This window comes from Pleurodeles waltl, chromosome 1_2, assembly GCF_031143425.1.
Source record: "Pleurodeles waltl isolate 20211129_DDA chromosome 1_2, aPleWal1.hap1.20221129, whole genome shotgun sequence".
Taxonomy (NCBI): domain Eukaryota; kingdom Metazoa; phylum Chordata; class Amphibia; order Caudata; family Salamandridae; genus Pleurodeles; species Pleurodeles waltl.
Genome location: NC_090437.1, coordinates 1,001,531,043 through 1,001,550,005, shown reverse-complemented (window position 1 = coordinate 1,001,550,005; position 18,963 = coordinate 1,001,531,043). Strand labels below are relative to the sequence as shown.

Genomic DNA, 18,963 nt, shown 5'->3' with positions numbered 1-18,963 from the left:
CCTTAATCGGTCTTGTGAGTGGTAATTCCGCATTCATCGCTCTGGCAAACATTTCTGGCGTGGTGCACCTTTGCCAAAATAAACAAGCATTTGCAATGCAACAGGTCTCGCATTTCTCCGACTTAGAGCTATTAGCAGTTGTAAACTCCCAACCGGACTTTTCTTGCCTCATCAAATGGGTGGGGGGGTGAAAGAGCATGATCGCGCTGCAAAAAAAGAGAAAAAGTGGTTCACAAACCGGACGGAAAACAGTGAGTCTCGTATGTTTTCAGTACTTGGTCACTGCGCTCGAGGAGGGCTAACCACCGGAAAAGGCATGACATATGCATGCCTTCCACTAATGAAAGCAAGCAGATTTTAAAAGGCAAGCCCACAAACCAATGAAAGACAATGACGTGACATGGACGGGGCTCTGAGACCTTTTCTAACTACTACAGCGTCTCTCAAGCTATACGCAGGCTCAACCCTCATAAAACGAACAAACTAAAATAAATTAAGTACCGAGGATATGGCTATAGAATATTGGAAAGAATTCTGCTGTCAAGGTAGATGGAGTGCAGTTTGTTTCAACTTAATTTGGCTGCACTTACAGACCAGAAGAATAGTTTTAGTTTTAAACAAATGAAGCAAATGCTGAACTCCAGAATTAGAGAACGGCAATCTGAAGCTGATCATCTGATAATGACAAACGTGTGCCTTCGATTTTTTTTTTTTTTTGTATAATCTTGATAATGGACTGTTATTTAGAATGTTATTGCACCAGTTCAAGAAATTATAAACAAGGTCACTAATTAAGATGTTGCCACTGTTCCTAAGCATAAAAATGTAACTTGAAAAATGACTTTGCCTGACATTTCCTTGTGCTAAGCTCCAGCCACAGAGGAAGAAATTGATTCGATTCTACCTGGTGAACTGAGATATAACCGTGAAAGGAAGTAGTGGCTTGGCAGTGGGCCAGGAACTTGTGTTGGATTGTGACTTAAGCCAGGATCAGTTATGTAATAGGAGACTTAGACTTTGACTTCGGTGCACCATGACATCTGCATGGCCTTTCTAGAGTGGTGAGACGAAGGGGAACTATATTTGGACTTCTTATGCCTTTTTCTCTTGACTTGCCTGATGATTTTGAATGTGACAACGTCCTCTAGGGAGTGAGAACGCATCCTTGACTTAAACCTGAGTGGAGCCTTTATAGCTTTCCTATGATGCTCGACAATATAGTTTGGTTTCACTGTCCTGGGTGGCCTTCCGATTCATTGAAGTGCAGTTGTTGCATTACTTGGAGTCATGCAAGGAGCTCATACACCAGAGAAAAACCTTTGTGAGGGTCCATCACTGACAACTGTTTGTGTAAGTCACCACAAGAGTTACACCCTGTCATCTGTCATTCCAAAGGGAGAAATGTCCCATGCACACTGGAATACAATTTAGAAAATGTTATTTTCAGGTGACAGAAGAGGGGAGCGGGCTCCCAGATCTGCATCGAAGGCTTGGAAAGAAAGGGACTGACACTTACATGCCAAGGTTGGCTTTGAATTGCAGCCTTTGCATCATGGCTGGGGCGGGACATATCCAAACCTGAACGGCTAAACATCCCCTACCAGTGTGCGAGGGTCTTGCTCAGAAAAGTCTCGGGATTCAGTCTGGTGCATGGGTGAGGAATCTGCAGTTAGTAGTATCCATCAAAATATAACTCTTGGCTGCAAGTCACTGTGGCAATCTTAAGTTTCAATTTCTACGTGTACTACTTTCAAATACCTGACTTGTGGGCTGCAAGGCCTACATAGTGCTGACTTTTTAATATTCAAAAGGAAGAAAATGAAGGTATTTTCCGCGTGATAACTGCTGGAGTGAATTAGAAACGGCTACTAGAACTTTGGGACAAGAACGTGGTGACTTTCTAAAGTCACCGTCAAATTAAATGTTACCCTACATTAAGCCAGTTTGATGCTGAAATATGATCTAACAATTAACTGGAAGAACTATATTTAGTGGCCCCAAATATATTAGCACTTAAAGGTTGGGCTAGTGTAACCCCATATCTGATAGAGACTTAAAGCTGCAGATGCCTTATCTTAAAATATTCCCAGGCATCAGACTGGATCCAAAGGATTTTTGAGTGGTTCTTCTGCACCCTGGTAAGTGGCATTGTTCGGCTCTGTGTCAGGACCTTTATAGGCGCCATCCCGGTGCGCTGACAGCAGTTCTTCCCTTTCCATGCCAGATAGTGCTGATCTGGTCAGAGCTACCCCACTGCCTTTGACTTTAGGTACTTTCTCCTGGTGTGAGGTTTGTCACCCAAGAAACCTGCTGGTTTCAATCCCATGTGTGGCCTATTACAGGCAAATTTCCACTTGGTGTGTGTGCGTTTCTTGGAGCGGAACTAGGACTCCAAGACCTGCAAGGACTACCGTGCCATGCATCTAAAGGCACTGAGGAAGTGCTCCCTCAAGCTCCTTGCCGTCCGACATCAGTTGACTCTGTGACGGTTGAGGTTGAGTGGAAGGTCGCAGGACCATTCAGGGAGCCCTTCCTGATGGTCGTTGTCACACTCCAAATCGTTTGAGAAGTTGGGTAAGTCCTACAGACATAAGAAATCCAAGTAGTTGAGGAGGCATAGGTCTTTGCCTTGTCCGTCAAAGTCTTCTGACGAGATGCAGGAGTGTTGGCACTTCAGGCCCCACAAGTCAGTGGAGCCTGAACCCGGGTCCCCTCCATGCTTCCCTGATTTCTCCAGAGTGACCCGCCAAGCTGAAGAGGTTCTATTAGGCTATGCACCTCCTATTTGGGGAGCCTGGTCCCTCTGGAGTGCCCTCAGGTCCCGCAACAGGGGAGTAGGGTCCCACACTGGACCCACACTGGTGAGTTTATCCTTGGCGCCAGTCGGGCCCCATTGATCTTTTACTGGATCCATAGTGGAACTGTCGGCGAGACCAAGACCACCCTCTGCACCCGCTCCAGTGCCAACACCAGCCCTATAGTTTTTCCTGACTCTGACATGGATCCGGATGGGTGTCGTCCTGGAGAGGGAGACGAATGTGAGAGGTCTACAAACCCTTATGGTTATTAGCTTCCAGATGAAGAACAGGAAAACAGGTATGAGGAACTGTCGGTGGTCAGTGGTTTGGACACCTCACCTGACACTGGACTGGTCTTTCCTCCTACTATGGCTAAAGAGGAAGGAGCCTCTTTTACAATGGTGGGGCATAGGATGGCAGAGGTCTTGGACTTTCAGTGGCTGTCAAGATGAACATCTTGATGGAGATGCTTCAGCTGGGAATCTCCCCTTATTAACCCCCACTTCCCTTTAATGAAGGCCTTAGAGATGCCCTACAGGGGGCTGGAGCACTTTAAGGACAGCAGAGCTCCAGGTCCTTGGGCTGGTCTTTGGCCCCTTGCCAACCCCAGTGTGCTTCCACCCCTTTCGTGATCACGGAAGGTGTCTCCAGCCGCACCCATTCCCTCTCAGCCACCACAACCAGCAGGCTTCCCAGCCTTTTTGTGACCAAGGGTGCGGGTCCAAAAGACAAAGTGGGACAGGAAGCCAGCGGTTGGATCAGTCCACTATCCCACTGGCAGCAACAGCTTCCAACTCGCTTTAGGTTGCCCTTTGCCAATTATGAGCACCTAGTGAGAGGCAGGGTATACCATAACCTGCCTCACTTGCCGTAAGTGCTGTCAGGCACCTGGATCCTACAGATGATCCAAAGGGGTTACTCCATCCCCTTTGTGACCACCCCGCCACCCACCTACGAGTGACTGACAAAGGACCATCTCTTCTTGCTCCATCATGAAGTGCAGGCTTTCTTTGCCAAGGCAGTCATAGAGAAGGTGCTTGCATCAGAAGTAGGATGTGGTTGCTATTCCTGCTACTTTCTGGTACCAAAGAAGGACAGAGGACTTTGTCTTATCTTAGACATGCGCCTTCTAAACCTCTTCTTGAAAAAGGAGAAGTTTTAAATGCTCACACAGATCCAAGCTATGTCTGCTCTGTACTCGAGAGACTAGAGGGTAGCATTGGACTTGCAGGACACATATTTCCACATCCCCATCCTGCATGCCCACAGACGTTACCTGAAGTTCATGGTGAGCCAAGAGCACTTACCAGCTCCCATCGGATTTTCACAAAAATAATGACGGAGGTTGCAGATGATCTGCAGAGGCCGTGGGTTCCAGTTTTCCCCTACCTCGATGATTGGCTGTTAAAGGTAGACTTGTCCCGGACAGTCATCTCCCACCTTCAGACTACAGCGAATCTCCTGCACTCGCTGGAGTTCACTATTAACGTGCCAAAGTCCCACCTAACTCCCTCTCAGATGCTTCCCTTCATTGGAGAGGTTCTGTACACAGTGCAGTTTCGGGTCTATCCTGCATCCTACTCATTACTCATGTCTGTTGGCATATGTGGGCTCTGCAATGGGTCCTAAAGGTCCTGTGTGCACAACATCGGTGAAACCTCTCCATTCGGTCCTCACGATTTTCTAATTTAATTGACTTTGCCAACCCACCTTTGAGGAAGAATTGCTAGGGTATTTATTCTGAGGTAAGGTATCTGTGGCTAGAAGTGAACAAGTTAATTAGCTTTGGTAACACCTTATCTGGTAGTGACTCCATCTAGCCACAGATTCTGTGAACGACCCTCCCATCATCCCCGCTCTGCTAACCGAGTACGGTGTAAGGGACACCCTTCTCAGGGCTTTAGCCTGTAACAAGAGTGGTCAGTTCTCGTCGTGGTTCCACACTCGTGGCGTAAATTAAAGTGACTTATGTCAGCTCGCCAGGGTTGTGCCATATAGGTACCGCATACATCACCTCCTGCATGGACGATGCCAACACAAAACCAAATGACGCCATCTAGTGTAGTTTACTGTCTGAAAATCTTTCGGATTCAGTCTGATGCCTAGAAATATCCTAAGGTAAGGAATCTGTGGCTAAAGAGTCTCTACCATTCAAGGCGTTACATAAGGCAAGTAACTTGGCTGTTAGCTAATGGGCCACTAGTCTTGCTACAGTGTAAATGACAATTGTGAGTTTTCACTGTCCGGGCATGTACAACATTGAAAAAACAATTTTTTGGTGTGTTTAGCATCTTGCCTAATGGACTACTAAGGCCTTCCTTTTGAGGTGACGGAGATTAGCAAGCAAAACAAAGCCAGTAGGTCTCACCTACATAAGCGCCATTGGCTTTGTCAGTGTTTTATTTACCCACGCTATACAGCAGTGTGTCTGCTGTGTATCATGGCTGAAACCAAAGAACAAAAACATGCACTATGATGCAGCCAGTGCTGACCATGTCATAACTTCTTTTCCCCTTCACTTTCAGCTTGCTGCACAGCTTCCACAATGCAGTACAACATGACTAAAACACAAAGAAAAAGCCAATAGCTTGCACATAGGCGAGACCCGTTGGCTTTGCCAAATATTGGCCCTCATTACGACCCTGGCGGTCGGTGATAAAGTGGCGGTAACACCGCCAACAGGCCGGCAATAACTACTGCCACATTATGACCATGGCGTAAAAATCTCCAATGTACAACACCGACCGCCAGGGCGGAAACAACAGCCAGCATAGAGGTAGCCGCCTACAGCCAGGCGGACATTGTCAATGTTCCGCCCACCATATTAAGACCCTGGAAACCGCCACCTTTTCCGGGGCGGTACCAACAACATCAAAAGCTTGGCGGAAACTGAGCTCAGAAGGGAAAGGAACCACCTTTGGAGACACAGGGAAGAACCATGCCGCCATGGAACCTGAACTGCATGTCTTCCTGATGATATTCTACGTTCTGCTCCATCAAGAACGGCAACGCCTGCGAAGACAACAACGGTGAGTACAGCCGCCTAGCAAACAAGGGGAAGGGGAGGAAAACGAGAGTGACACACACATGCACAACACACACAACATTCACACAGCCAGATGCATTACAAAAACAATTTGACCCCGTAACTCGGCTGAATAATGCAAGGACAAAACGAATTTCGCAAAAGTGAATTTGATGAGATCAACACAGTATGAAAAATAAGTTAGGCAAGATAATAGATGTATACATATGTACAGAAAAAGGGACACAGCTGAGTCCACAATTTTCGTAGGCCACATGGCCACAGGCCAAAGTCCAAGGCCACACATGTCACCTGCTTCCACACGGAGAGAACACTGTAGGGGCATCAGTTGGTAAATAGGCAGGTACCTCAGGGGGACAGGGGACGGGGGGGAGGGGCACCTCGGCCGGGAGATGTAACAAGACCACTGGTTCTGGAGGGGGCAACATGCCCTGTGCTTGATCCTGGGGAATGATGGGCCACAGTCTCTCAGCTGGGTGTCATACCCACTGGTTCTGAAGGGGGTAACATGCCCTGTGCTCGATTCTGGGGAGTGATAGGCCACAGTCTGTCAGCTGGGTGTCATACCCACTGGTTCTGGAGGGAGCAACGTGCCCTGTGCTTGATCCCGGGGAATGCAAGGCCACAGTCTCTCAGCTGGATGTCATACCCATTGGTTTTGGAGGGGGCAACATGCCCTGTGCTTGATCCTGGGGAGTGATGGGCCACAGACTCTCAGCAGGGTGTCATACCCACTGGTTCTGGAGGGGGCTACATGCTCTGTGCTTGATCCTGGGGGGTGCCAGGCCACAGTCTCTCAGGTGGGTGTCTCGCCCACTGGTTTTGGAGGGGGCAGGACACACAGCAGCCCATGGAGGAAGGATTACATACCGTCCGCCGGCTGTGAAGGCTGCACAGTGGTGGTGCTGCTAGTGGGGTGAGGATCCTGCACATCCCCTGCAACCTCGGACGGCTGCACAGTGGTGGTGCTGCTGGTGGGGGGGGGCTCCTGCCCATCCCCTGCAACCTCAGACGGCTGCACAAGCATGGTTGGAGATGGGGGCTTCATCACAGTTCCTGGTCCAGGCCCCTTGGTCTTCCTGCCTGCTGGGGCAATCTCCTTCCCCTTTAGGCTGACTGGTGCAGGCTCCTTCCCCTTCAGGACATGTGGCCTGGATACCTTTCCACCACAAGTGGGTGCAGTGACATCTTGGTCCGTGGACTGTGTGGCTGAGGTGCTTGGCTGGGTTTTTCCTACCCGGGCCATACTTGCAGGACGGGGGAAGGGGTAGGGAAGAGATCAGTGGTGGATAGGAACAGTTTTTTAGGGACATTTGGGTGGGAAGAGGGAGAAGGAATGGGAGCGGAAGATGAGGGAGTGGTTTTTGGAGGTGTCTGTCTGCTGCTGTTGGGTGCAGGTGCATGGGCTGTATGCTGTTGTGAGGTGGATGGCTGTTGGGTGTGCGTGCGTTTGTGTATTCTAGGAGGGGGGACAGATACAGTGCGAGAGGACACAGGGGACATGTGCATGGCTGTTGTGGAGGTGTCTGCCAGTGAGGTGTGTGTTCTGCTTGGTGTGGTGATGCTGGTAGTGGATGATGATGATGATGATGTAGGGCATGCAGGTGTGAGTGTTGACGTAACTGGGTGGAAGGTGGTGGTGGAGGAGGAGGGTGTTGTCTTGTGTGCATGCTTGTCTGTATGTGTACTTGGGATACGTTGAGGTTGAGGGGAATGGGACTGGGCAGTGGAAGTTGGAGGGGGGACGGTAGAAAGAAGGACAATGGCTGCTATCAGAGAGGAGGCTAGAGCCTGAATCATTCTCTGTTGGGCTGCCAATCCAGTGTGAATGCCCTCCAGGAATGCATTAGATTGTTGCATCTGGGCTGCCAGACCCTGGATGGCATTCACAATGGTTGACTGCCCTACAGAGATGGATCTCAGGAGGTCAATAGCCTCCTCACTCAGGGCAGCAAGGCTCATTGGGGCAGGGCCTGAGGTGCCTGGGGCGAAGGAGATGCCCACCCTCCTGGGTGAGTGGGCAGGGGCAACTTGCTGATGGGCTTCTGGGAGGACAGTGCTGGTACGGGGGGTGGCGGCTGTACCTGCAGCTGGGGTGGTCACAGAAGTGTCCACCACCAGGAAGCTTCCATCGGAAGAGGTATCTGTGTCAGAATTGTCCCCTCCAATCTCCGCCGTGGTGCTCCCCTCGCCCTCCATTCCACTGGTGACCTCACCGTCGGTGGACTCTGCCTCCTGGTCCTGTGGGATGCAGCTCCCTCCATCGCCGGTTCCCCTGCTCCTCCGCCAGATGATGCTAATGCACATAAGGACAGGATGACAAAAACAAAAGCGGGGGAACAGACAAACATACACTTGGTCAGTGGCTGCACCAACACTACTGTTGGCGTACACAGCACCCTCGCACACAGGGAACAGCCCTACACAATATGCATCGCACTACCAGAGAAATAGTTAGGGGCCTAGGCATGGGGAGGGGCACACACCGCCAAATGCAGCACACCTGGGACCCACGCAGCCCTGACCAGTAGTGAATGCCTACGAGCTAGGTAGCTAAATTTGCCCTTCTGCACCCTAGCCACCAGGGGACCTATGCTGCAATGTCAGGCCTGGCCTAGGGGCACCCACTGACACACATTCCCCACCCGGATACCACCCTAACATGCGTAAGTTGAAATGATGGGCACTGTATTCATCGCCTTGTGGCTGCTGTGATGCCCTCAAGCACCCACCCAGCTCAAGATAGGCCACCACCAGTATGCGGGCTTTCAGGGGGGTCAGGGTTCGACGGGCACCCCTTCCTCGTTTATGGCTAGCTGGCCCTCGGCCATCTTCTGTGCCCAGCGTCTCAGGTCCTCCCACCGTTTGCGACAGTGGGTGCTCCGCCTGCCATAGACCCCCAGGGTCCGCACCTCCTTGGTGATGGCACGCCATATACCCTTCTTTTGATGGGCCCTGACCTGCAGAGGCAATAGACACATGAAAATAGATTTAGACAAACAGTCCAGCCTGCTACACATATGGCCCACCTTACCCGTTTCCATCACCATTTACACACACATGGCTCAGCACACAACCGGTACGCCGCCCAGAGAACATCCAACCACCCTCACAAGGCCTTCACACACACAACTTCATGCATCCATTCCACATGCATCATGCTCACAGTGTACTCACCTCTTGGTCTGGAGGCCCTTACAGCAGCCTGTACTGAGGTAGGACCACGTTCACCAGCCTCTCCAACTCCTCCGAAGTGAAGGCTTGGGCCCCTTCCCCAGTCACATGGGCCATGTTAGGTTCCAGACACAGGTCACAGCAACACATGCAGTGTAGGTCTCTTCTGTTGAAGGTCAGATAGATTGCTATTCCAGTGAGGAATATGATGGAAAATGGCGGTCATGTCCGCGACGGTGCATACCGTCACCGTCGGCGTAGATCACTATTGGCCACTGTACCCCATAGGGCCCAATTATAACCAATGAGGAGTTGCACAGCGGTTTCCAACCGGCTCCCACAATGGCGTACAACGTCAGCGGAATTACCTCACTTCCACCTGTCCCTCCACACAGGACAGGCAGACCCCATTTCGGGGGGGGGGGGACAGGCCCTGGAATAATGCTGCATCACATGAGATATTAGGACATACTGGACAAATCACAATGACTCATTACATATTTACAGGATGCAAAGTTCTGTTGTAGCTCCGTTGTTAGATTTGTGACCGGATCCTCACTCTTGTGTCCCTTAGATTGCTACCACTGCGGATGAATATGAGATGGAAACATAACCCCGTGTAAAGACCCCTGGTGGACCTGGCAACACTGGAGGTCAGGCACATTATCCTCACCTATAGACTTGACAGGGCCACAATCTCAGAGCTGTGTGCCCAATTGGATCCTGACCTGATATCTGCTATCTATCACCCCACTGGGATTTCCCCCTCTTGTGCAAGTGCTATCTGTACTCCATTTCCTGGCAACTGGTTCTTTCCAATTGACAGTGGGTTTGGCAGCAGGAATGTCACAGCCAATGTTGTCAATAGTGCTGACAAGGGTATTGTCTGCCCTGATAAAACACATGTGCAGCTACATTGTTTTCCCCCAGGTTGAAGATTTGGCCACAGTGAAGGCCGAGTTCTATGCAATGGGACATATCCCCAACATAATTAGGGCCATTGATGGAACACATATTGCATTTGTCCCCCCACCAGAATGAACAGGTGTTCAGAAATCGGAAGAGTTTCCACTCTATGAATGTAAATCTCCCACGTCAGTGCTAAGTATCCTGGGTCGGTGTATGATGCCTTTGTTCTGAGGAATAGCAGCATCCCAAATGGGATGGGCCAACTACAGAGCCACAGGGTGTGGCTAATAGGTGAGCCCTGGTTCCGACCCAGTATATGTTGGTGTATGGGTATGGTGTGGGCCATATGGGATAGTGTGGCTAAATGTTGTCCCTCAGTATTTTCAGGTGGCTCTGGTTACCCCAACCTATTATGGATGCTGACTCCTGTGAGGAATGCCAGGACAAGAGCAGAAGAACGTTTTAATGAGGCACATGGGTGAACCAGAAGGATAATTGAAAGGACCAGGTCCTGGTGCCTCCATCTAACAGGTGGATCACTGTGCTACTCACCAAAGAAGGTCTGCCAGATAGTGGTAGCATGCTGCATGTTTCATAACCTGGCCCTCAGACACCATGCCCCATTCCTGCAGGAGGAGGAGGCTGCAGATGCCCGTGCACCAGCAGTGGACCCTGTGGACAGTGAGGATGAGGACAACAGCACATCTGTGATCCAACAATACTTCCAATGACACAAAGGAAGGACAGTGTTACTTCTCATTTCAGTGACATTTGTTTGAATTTGTTTGGCAGTGGCATGCTGATATTTCCCACTTCTGTGCCCACTTACTGTTCCCTCTGGCAATTCATTTTGCAGATGTTGGTGACCTCACATATACTCCTGGTGTGATCACTGCAGCCAGTTACAGGTCATTAATCTATGCTCATTTTCTGTACAGTTGATTTGCAATGTTTGTACCTGTTTCAATTAATACATATTCGATATACATAACATACTCCAAACTTCTTTTTTTTTCCAAGGGGTGTTAATTGATGTGCTAAAATATGGAGGGGCAAGAGCAATGGGATGGAGTGATGATGGAGGAAAGTCCAGGGTATTGTTCCAGTCTGTTTGTAGCACAGGTGCATTGTCCAAGGGCACAAGGAAGGAGATCAATGGCATTTCAAGGTGGACAGGGTGACAGGGTGGGACACAAGGGTGACAATCAAGAGAGTCGCATTTCCTGACAGCGGTCTTGGGAAGTGTCTCTGGCTTCTGTCTGGATCATAGGGAACGTTTGCGGGGTGGTTCACCTTCTGCAGGGGGAGAGGTGCTGGAGACCTGTGAGTCCTGTGGTGGGGCCTCCTGGCCAATAGTGGCAGCAGAAGTGGAAGGCTGTTCAGATGTCCGGCTAGTGGTAGGGGCCTGCTGGTGTGAGACTGCCTTCCTCATAATATTGGCCATGTCTGCCAGCACCCCTGCTATGGAGATCAGGGTGTTGATGGCCTGTAAGTTCTCCCTGATCCCCTGGTTCTGTCCCTCCTGCAGCAGTATGTTCTCCTGCACATTGTCCTGGCTCTGGCCCATCGTGTCCTGGAAATGTTGGTAGGCTCCCAGGATCTCTGCAAGTGCCTCCTGGAGAGTTGGTTCCCTGTGCCTGTCCTCCCCCTGGTGCACAGCACTCTTCCCAGTTTCCCTGTGCCTCTGTCCCCTGAACCGCGTGCCCAATGACCCCAGGTGCCTGATTGTCTTGGGTATGAGGTGTGGCCTGGGGTCCCTGTAGAGGTGGACACACTGCTGATGGACGTGTCCTGGGGACAGAGGTGTGGGTACGCTGGGTGGGTGCTGTGGTTGTGTTTCCTGATGGGGAGGCTCTGTGTTGGTTATGTGACTGGGCCTGGGTAACCAGCTGTCCAGTTGTCCCTGATGGGCCAGGTAGGTCATCCAGATTCTGAAGACCAGAGTTGCTGTCATCACTGTGGGCCTCTTCAATTGGGGGACTGGATATTGCTGGCACCTCCTTTCCGTTGATATTTGCTGGTGTACCAGTGTAAACGATGTGTTATGGTTTCTGTGTCTGACATATTGTGCATCCGTGGCTTGCCGGCTTTGCTTGAATTTGCCCTGGCAACTTTCACTGGTGTACGTTGGTGTACGGTGGGATAGTTAATTCTCTGTAGTGTGCATGCTTTAGTGATGAGTGTCCATGCAGGACTGTGAGTGGTTTCCATGCAATAGTAGAGCATGCAGGGCTTGGCATTGGGATGCGTGAGATATGATGGTGGGGTGTGTGGGAAGTGGTGGAGTGATGGGAGTGAGGGTGAGGGTGGGGGTATGTGTTGGCACGCAGGTAGGGGGGGGTAGTAGTAGAGAGTTGACTTACCAGAGTCCAGTCCTCCTCTTACTCCGACCAGGCCCTCTGGATGCAGTATTGTCAAGACTTGCTCCTCCTATGGTGTAAGTTGTGGGGGAGGAGGTGTGGGTCTACCACCAGTCCTCTGAATAGCGAGCTGTTGTCTTGCTGCAATGGAACGTACCTTCCCCGTAGGTTGTTCCACCTCTTCCTGATGGCATACCTAGTTCTTGGGTGCTGTCCACAGCATTGACCCTGTCCACGATTCTCCGCCATAGCTCCATCTTCCTAGCTATCGATATCTGCTGCACCTGTGTTCCAAATAACTGTGGCTCTACCCTGATAATTTCCTCCACCATGACCTTAGCTCCTCCTCTGTGAAACGAGGGTGTCTTTGTGGTGCCATGGGTGTTGTGTGAGGTATGTTGGTGAGGGTGTGTTGGTAATGTGTTGGGGTGTGTGAGGTGGGATGCGTGAGGGGTGTATAGGTGTGAATAGTGTGTGGCTCTAGTTGTGTCAGTGGTCTTAATGTCTCTCTGCTGGCAATGGTTTGAAATGGTAAAGGGTTGTGGGTAATGTGGGTGTGTGTTTTATAGTGTTGTGGGTGTGGTATGTGTATGCGTGTCAGGTGTGTGTTGTTTGAATTGTCCAATGTGGTGGTGTTTTGTTTGTGTCCATTGTGAGTGCGACAGTATGTAGCGCCAGTGGTTTACTGCAGTTAAACGTTCACCGTGGTGATTCGTGGTTCATATTGTGATAGCGTTGTTCTGTTGGCGTAATGGTGCGGGTGTTGATACAGCCAATTTATCACTGACCTTTGGTCTGGCGGGTTTGTCTATGTGGCTGAATACTGATGGATTGGCGTGTGTGTGTCATGATATGGTGAACGGATATCCGCCACTGCAGCGGTAAGTGGGATTTACTGCCAGTGTCATAATGAGGGCTATTGTGTCTTTGCATCCTGGGATTAGTTGACCTGTTTGTGCCATTTCATTATCAAGATTGCCAAGGCTAGAATGCAATGAAAAATGAAAAACCACAAAATCCATTAGAAACTGATCCGAGAGTTCTTATGCCTCAGGGTACCAAATAGCGCCCATGCTTGTGTGAAACAAAGAAAGGACAGTGCTCTAAAGAGCTGCCTGAGATTCCAGTTCTTGATTATTAGAAGAATTTGTGTGCATAAATTGTTAAGTCTTTTCAAAGCAAAACCTTCATTTTGTCCTTTTAAAGGCATAGTTTATTTTTCTGTCGGGTCATGTGACACAGGGAAAGCCGGGGCATCCTTTCATCTCCTTTTTAGAAATGCAAGGTTAATATTTGCCAAAAGCAGGTTACCAAACCTTTCTTAATGGGTTTCTTTTAAAGTAAAGTCATGCTGTAAATGTTTGGGCTGTTATGTTTGGTGAAAAATTGCATCCATGTTTCTCTCTCCCCATACGCATCCAGCGTTTGAAGCACATAAAACAAATGGGAACTGTGATCAAGGGACAGGGCCAGAGAAGTTGTTAAAGGAACAACATATTCTGCAATTACTTTGTAGACGTTCTCTTTAGGCAGATACTTTTAAAACACAACACACACTTTTAGTGAAAAATAAATGTAAGTTAAAGTAATCTTTGGGAGATGCAGTTGAATGTTATGAACATTAATTTGGCTAATCAGAGGTCTGTGTGTGTTACTACATCTCTACAGAACTGAATGCTGATTGGCACAATAGGCAATAACTGGCAGCTGTATAGTGCTACAAGGTTGCAGCCTCTGGCTTGAAGCACTGTAAACATGCAAGTTAGAACTTAAAAAATTTTATTACGACCAGTAATACAATGTTTGGAAATAATGATCTTTTAAAATGAATCAGGAAACTTGTGTGTGGGAAGGAGAGCGCAAGAGGGAGGTGTGTCGCTATAACTTGCTGGAAGGCAGGGAGTTTTCAGAGGTATTTCAGGCTTGCTTGCCTTCGACATTAAAATAACTCAGCCCCAGATAGCTATAACCAGGAGACAAGATGCCTGGACACCATTGTTTTTACTGCTCAAATTTTATAGTCTGTGGTTGAAGCAGGAAATTATCTGGGGAGGGCTAAACCTAAACAGTATGGTTTGTGTGCGAGAGGGGTGTGTGTGCTAGAAGACGGTGTGTTGTCTGCAAAACACTTTGATTCTAAAGGGGAAATGTTAAGCATGCGTTAGTTGTGCTTTTAAAAAAATGAGTCCGGGAAAAAACTGTTGTCTCTCCAAGACCACACTAAAACTAATACACCGAGAAGTTGGCAAACAGAGATCTGCAATGAAAGAAAGCAAAAACAATAAAGCCCTGTGGGAGGAGGAAGGAGTCACTGGGAGAAAGGAGGTGGGGAAAGACCAAATGAACAAAATAAGCAACTATATAAAGTGGTGGAGAAGAAGCACAGCTACAAAAAAAAAACATGCTTCTTAACAAAGGAAAAGTAGCTCAAACTACGAAAGCAGTGAATGAACACTCCAGAAAGAAAAAGGACATTGGTCCATGCTCCAGAGAAAGCATAAACACACAAAGAAAGACTTGGAAACGTTTAGCAAATCACATACACTAGCCAGTGGAAAGCAAGGAAATGAGAATGACAACAAAGCCAATGAATGGTAAGTATTATTATTTTCTTAACAATAGATTGTCACAAGCAACAGCACATGTGCTGTCTCAGGCGAGACCTATAAATGAAAGGTTTTGACTTGGCAAAAGGTTTTATTTTGCCATGTTGGGTTGGCAGTTTAAAAGCTGCCTGACTAGGCTGCAATGGCAGACTTAGAGTCATTTTTTTAGATTGTCGCTGAAGAGGTAGCACAGTTAATTCCTGCAGTCCACTAGTGACATGTAACTTACCAGCCCTGAGTACACTTTGTACCTTGGACAAGGGACTTGTAGGTAGTTAAATATGCCAATCAGATATTACACAATTGTACATACACTTCAAGGCTCCAGAGCACATGCCCTGGGCCATAGTCAACAAGGCCCAGTACTCTTCAGGGTCAAAAGCCCAGCAGCATCAGTCCAAACATTTGGGGAATGATCATGCAAAAAAAATCCTTTCCTTACAATCAGCATGACTTTCTTGAGTGTATGCAAGTAGTTAGTAACTATCACACAAAAAGCAATCTAATGCGCCCTGTATGAAAGATTGTGCCAATCAAGGCAGAGGCTACTAGTGACACATTTGCAGAATTAAGAGACTCCTGGTCTGGATTTCTTGTCATCAGATACTACCACCAGAATTACTCCATTTATATAGGTTGTTACCCAACTCAGCATTTAGTTTATTGACCTCTAATGAATGAAAGCAAAGCATGCCTTCCAGTATTCAAACCTGTCACAATGGGTTAACTACATTTTCCTGCAGCATTTGCATTTAGTTCAGTGGACTACCAGACCCAGAATAGACACATTTTCTTTCATGTTAGAAGTTTTTAGTAAATGTACCCACAACCCCATGGAAGTTAGTGATTTAAGCAGTTGGGATATGTATAACAAACAGGAATCCTAAATATTACAGGTAACAATATTTTCTTTGTTTCCTAATGGGTTTCATTGCATTTCATTGTTTTATTGTATTATTGATACACACCAACATTTGTGCAACCAGTTAAATATTTTGCTAGCATAATATAGCCTGTTTCCATTTTTACAAAGATGTTGTTGTGATTTGCTATTTTATTTCTGAATTGCAAGAGAAAGCTATGAGTAGTAATCCTAGCTTTCATGAGTGAGCCGCAGTTACCACAAGAGTGGGGAACACCTACCCCATACACCAGTCTTTGTTAATCAGGCCTTATGCATTTAACAAAATGTGGATCGGTAAAGTAAATGTTTGTGTTTTCTTTTAAGGTTTACTGCATGTGCATAATAAACTTGTGGACCCACTACACAGTATGAAGGAGGAAAACTGAAGATTGCTGAAGAGGATATTGAAACTTTGCAAATGAATGTCTTGCTCTGAACTGGTTAATATTTCACAAGTCAAAGCATTTAACGCTGGTAGAAAAGGCAGGCCTTATTCAACATTCCAGAGATATGGAATCCGTTATCACTGTACTTAATTAGAATGGTGGTACATCTTCCTGTGCACACATTTAATAATGAAATAAGTGTTGAATACCTCATCAATTAAAAGGCTGAAGGTTATTTCTCAGGATTCTAAATCTTAATCCATCTGACTATGAAAGGCGAATAATCTGCATCCCTAATCATTTCAGTTTACCATTAGAATGTGTTTTTTCTTTTTTATTTCACTTAGATTGTGGTTGGCAACAACATACTTGAAGGATGTCCAAATACTTTGCTACCTGTAACTATTCGCTCATCATTTAAGTTGGCTTCTGTGTTGATTGCATTCAAATTGGCACTTTCTGTCTTTTGTCGAAGTGAATTGGGTTGCGTTTGTATTTTTAAATACATGGTATTTGGTATGAAAAGGCTGTCATAATACTGGTAAATACAGTTATGTAGTATCTTAAAATTAGGCATGCAATCTTGATCATGTTTATGGCCTTTATGTACTACCTTTCTGGATGCCGGATGGGTGGTTTTTCTTGTGTTTCAAATGAAACAGACCAATACTCGCTACTGACTTCCTAATGCCTTCTTATTGCCATTACGAGGATTAGTAGATCACAACAAATCATTACTCACCAAGCTATCTGATGCGCTTAGCAAATAAAAACACTCCGTGAGATTTCAGACAATCAAATGCTTGTACTGCAGTAAAAATGCAGCTTCTTAAAATGGAAACATTACTCTGCATTTTTTCTTAATCTGAAATAGTGGGTATACTTTAATTTTAAAGAAAAAAGATCGGGAACACAAAATGTAAAAATGTCACTTCAACAAAACTATGCTGAGGAAAGGAATGCAGGGAAAAAGTACAACATGCTTAAGTGGTAATTCTTTTTTTGGAGTGAAGAGAACATTTTCCATGGAAAAAAAACTGATTTAAAGACAAAGATATATAGGAAATGTACAGACATCAGGGAAGAGAAGATGAGGAAATGGACTGTCTATTCCCCTAAAAAAAGTACCACAAACATTTTACTCTTCACAGTCAAAACGAAATATAAAAATCATGGTAATTAAATTGTCTTTTTACATACTATGTCTGTCTACATCTGAAAGTAGTGAATGCTATACAGAGACTAGAGATTTGAGCTTTACTAAATCACTCAAATGTTTTCCCAGACTTCTAAGCCAGAGGCTAACAAATTCTCATAATACAGCGTGATTTGACACTGCTCCCCACACTTACTGTCATTTTGGTAATAAACAGAGTGAAGCAAATGGTGATAATCCAGCATAAGAATTTTACAGTTCTACCACTTGTCTGTGCCATGCAGGTCGAAAATATTAGTCGATGGATAACATTATACAGATTGTATATTTGTTTTCAGTGACATGTAAGCAAGGCATAAATCATTGTTTACAAATGAGTCTTTAAATGTAGATTGTGTTTACGATTTTACACATATTGAGGAGCAGTACAATGTAATATACATACAGTGTGGCACCATCTGTTATTCCTTAGGCATCCAGCCCAAATTCAGGAGTTGCACAGTGCATGTCTTTAGCCATACACTTATTAGATGGATCATTGATAAACGGTTCAGAAAACTTAGGAGACACGTGCAATATAGAATTAAGTCTGCATTGTTTGAGTCTGCTTCGAATTTGCTATAGTTGGAAGTATATCCATTCCTCGTATTTAATATTTTCATTAGTCTTGATGACAGTCTGTCACTAATATGTCATTACCTATTCAATCCGAGTTGAAACTGCTCTGCCTGCCTTTGCACGCCGAAGAAAAGCTAACCGTTCACTTCTCAATTGCTTTTGTAATGGACTAAATTGTTAAAGCTGTATGTTCATTGGTACTCTTTTTATGTTACAAAGTCTTCATGATTTTGTTTTTTCATGTAAATAATTATTTTGCAAATAAAAACAGTTTCCTTTCCGGTGAAAAATCCTTTGGGTTAACTATGTGTGCATGTCAGTGACCAATACTTATTTATTCATTGAATAAATGATTAATTCAAAGTGGCCTAACCATAAGGTGGAGCACTGTGGTGTTCACCTTATAATACATTTGCCAATAAACAATGAAGAATAGCTAGGGGACCTAAAGATAGCGGGGTTACAACAGATTAAGATAATGTAAATGAAGATTGCTTCAGCAAGTTTTTTTAAACAGGTTTTTGTAAAATGTTTGTGAATAAGAAGGATGAGGGTCATCTCAGTTCTTCTGAGACAGTGATCTAGAGTTTGGAGGCGAGAGAAGAATTACTCATATATAGATTTCATTTCAAGACGGGAAGCTTTCATTATGCATAAAACTTTTTACTGCCACTCCTATAGCACCTTTACATATCTTTTTCATCCAATAAACTTCAATCCAGAATGCTGTAGTCCATTCATAGAACACTCCTCTCTTTTAAAAGCTGCTCCTGGAAAGATAAGTACCTATTTTAATTTGTTGTGTAATGTATGTTGTTTTACTTATTTAATACTATACAGATTGTAATTGTTGAACACAGCTTATAATTTACAGAAACATGTTTAGTTTTAGATAATGTATTTACAAATATTGTTTGAATAATTGTGAGTTGTTTGCTTTGGGTACTTCATTGTTTAGTATGTTCAGAGTTAATAGACATATATACTGGAGTAATTTATGGATATT

The 18,963-nt window shown here is 46.2% G+C and overlaps 1 protein-coding gene across 1 annotated transcript in view; it reads left to right on the top strand.

The window, feature by feature from the left end:
- The window catches only part of GNPDA2 (glucosamine-6-phosphate deaminase 2), a 68,713-nt gene extending 50,464 nt beyond the window's left edge, over positions 1-18,249 (top strand). Inside the window, exon 7 of the mRNA XM_069201749.1 lies at positions 16,122-18,249. Within this exon, the coding sequence (XP_069057850.1) occupies positions 16,122-16,183 (62 nt within the window). The 3' untranslated portion in view covers positions 16,184-18,249. The remainder of the gene's footprint in view (positions 1-16,121) is intronic.
- Positions 18,250-18,963: the final 714 nt, after the last annotated feature.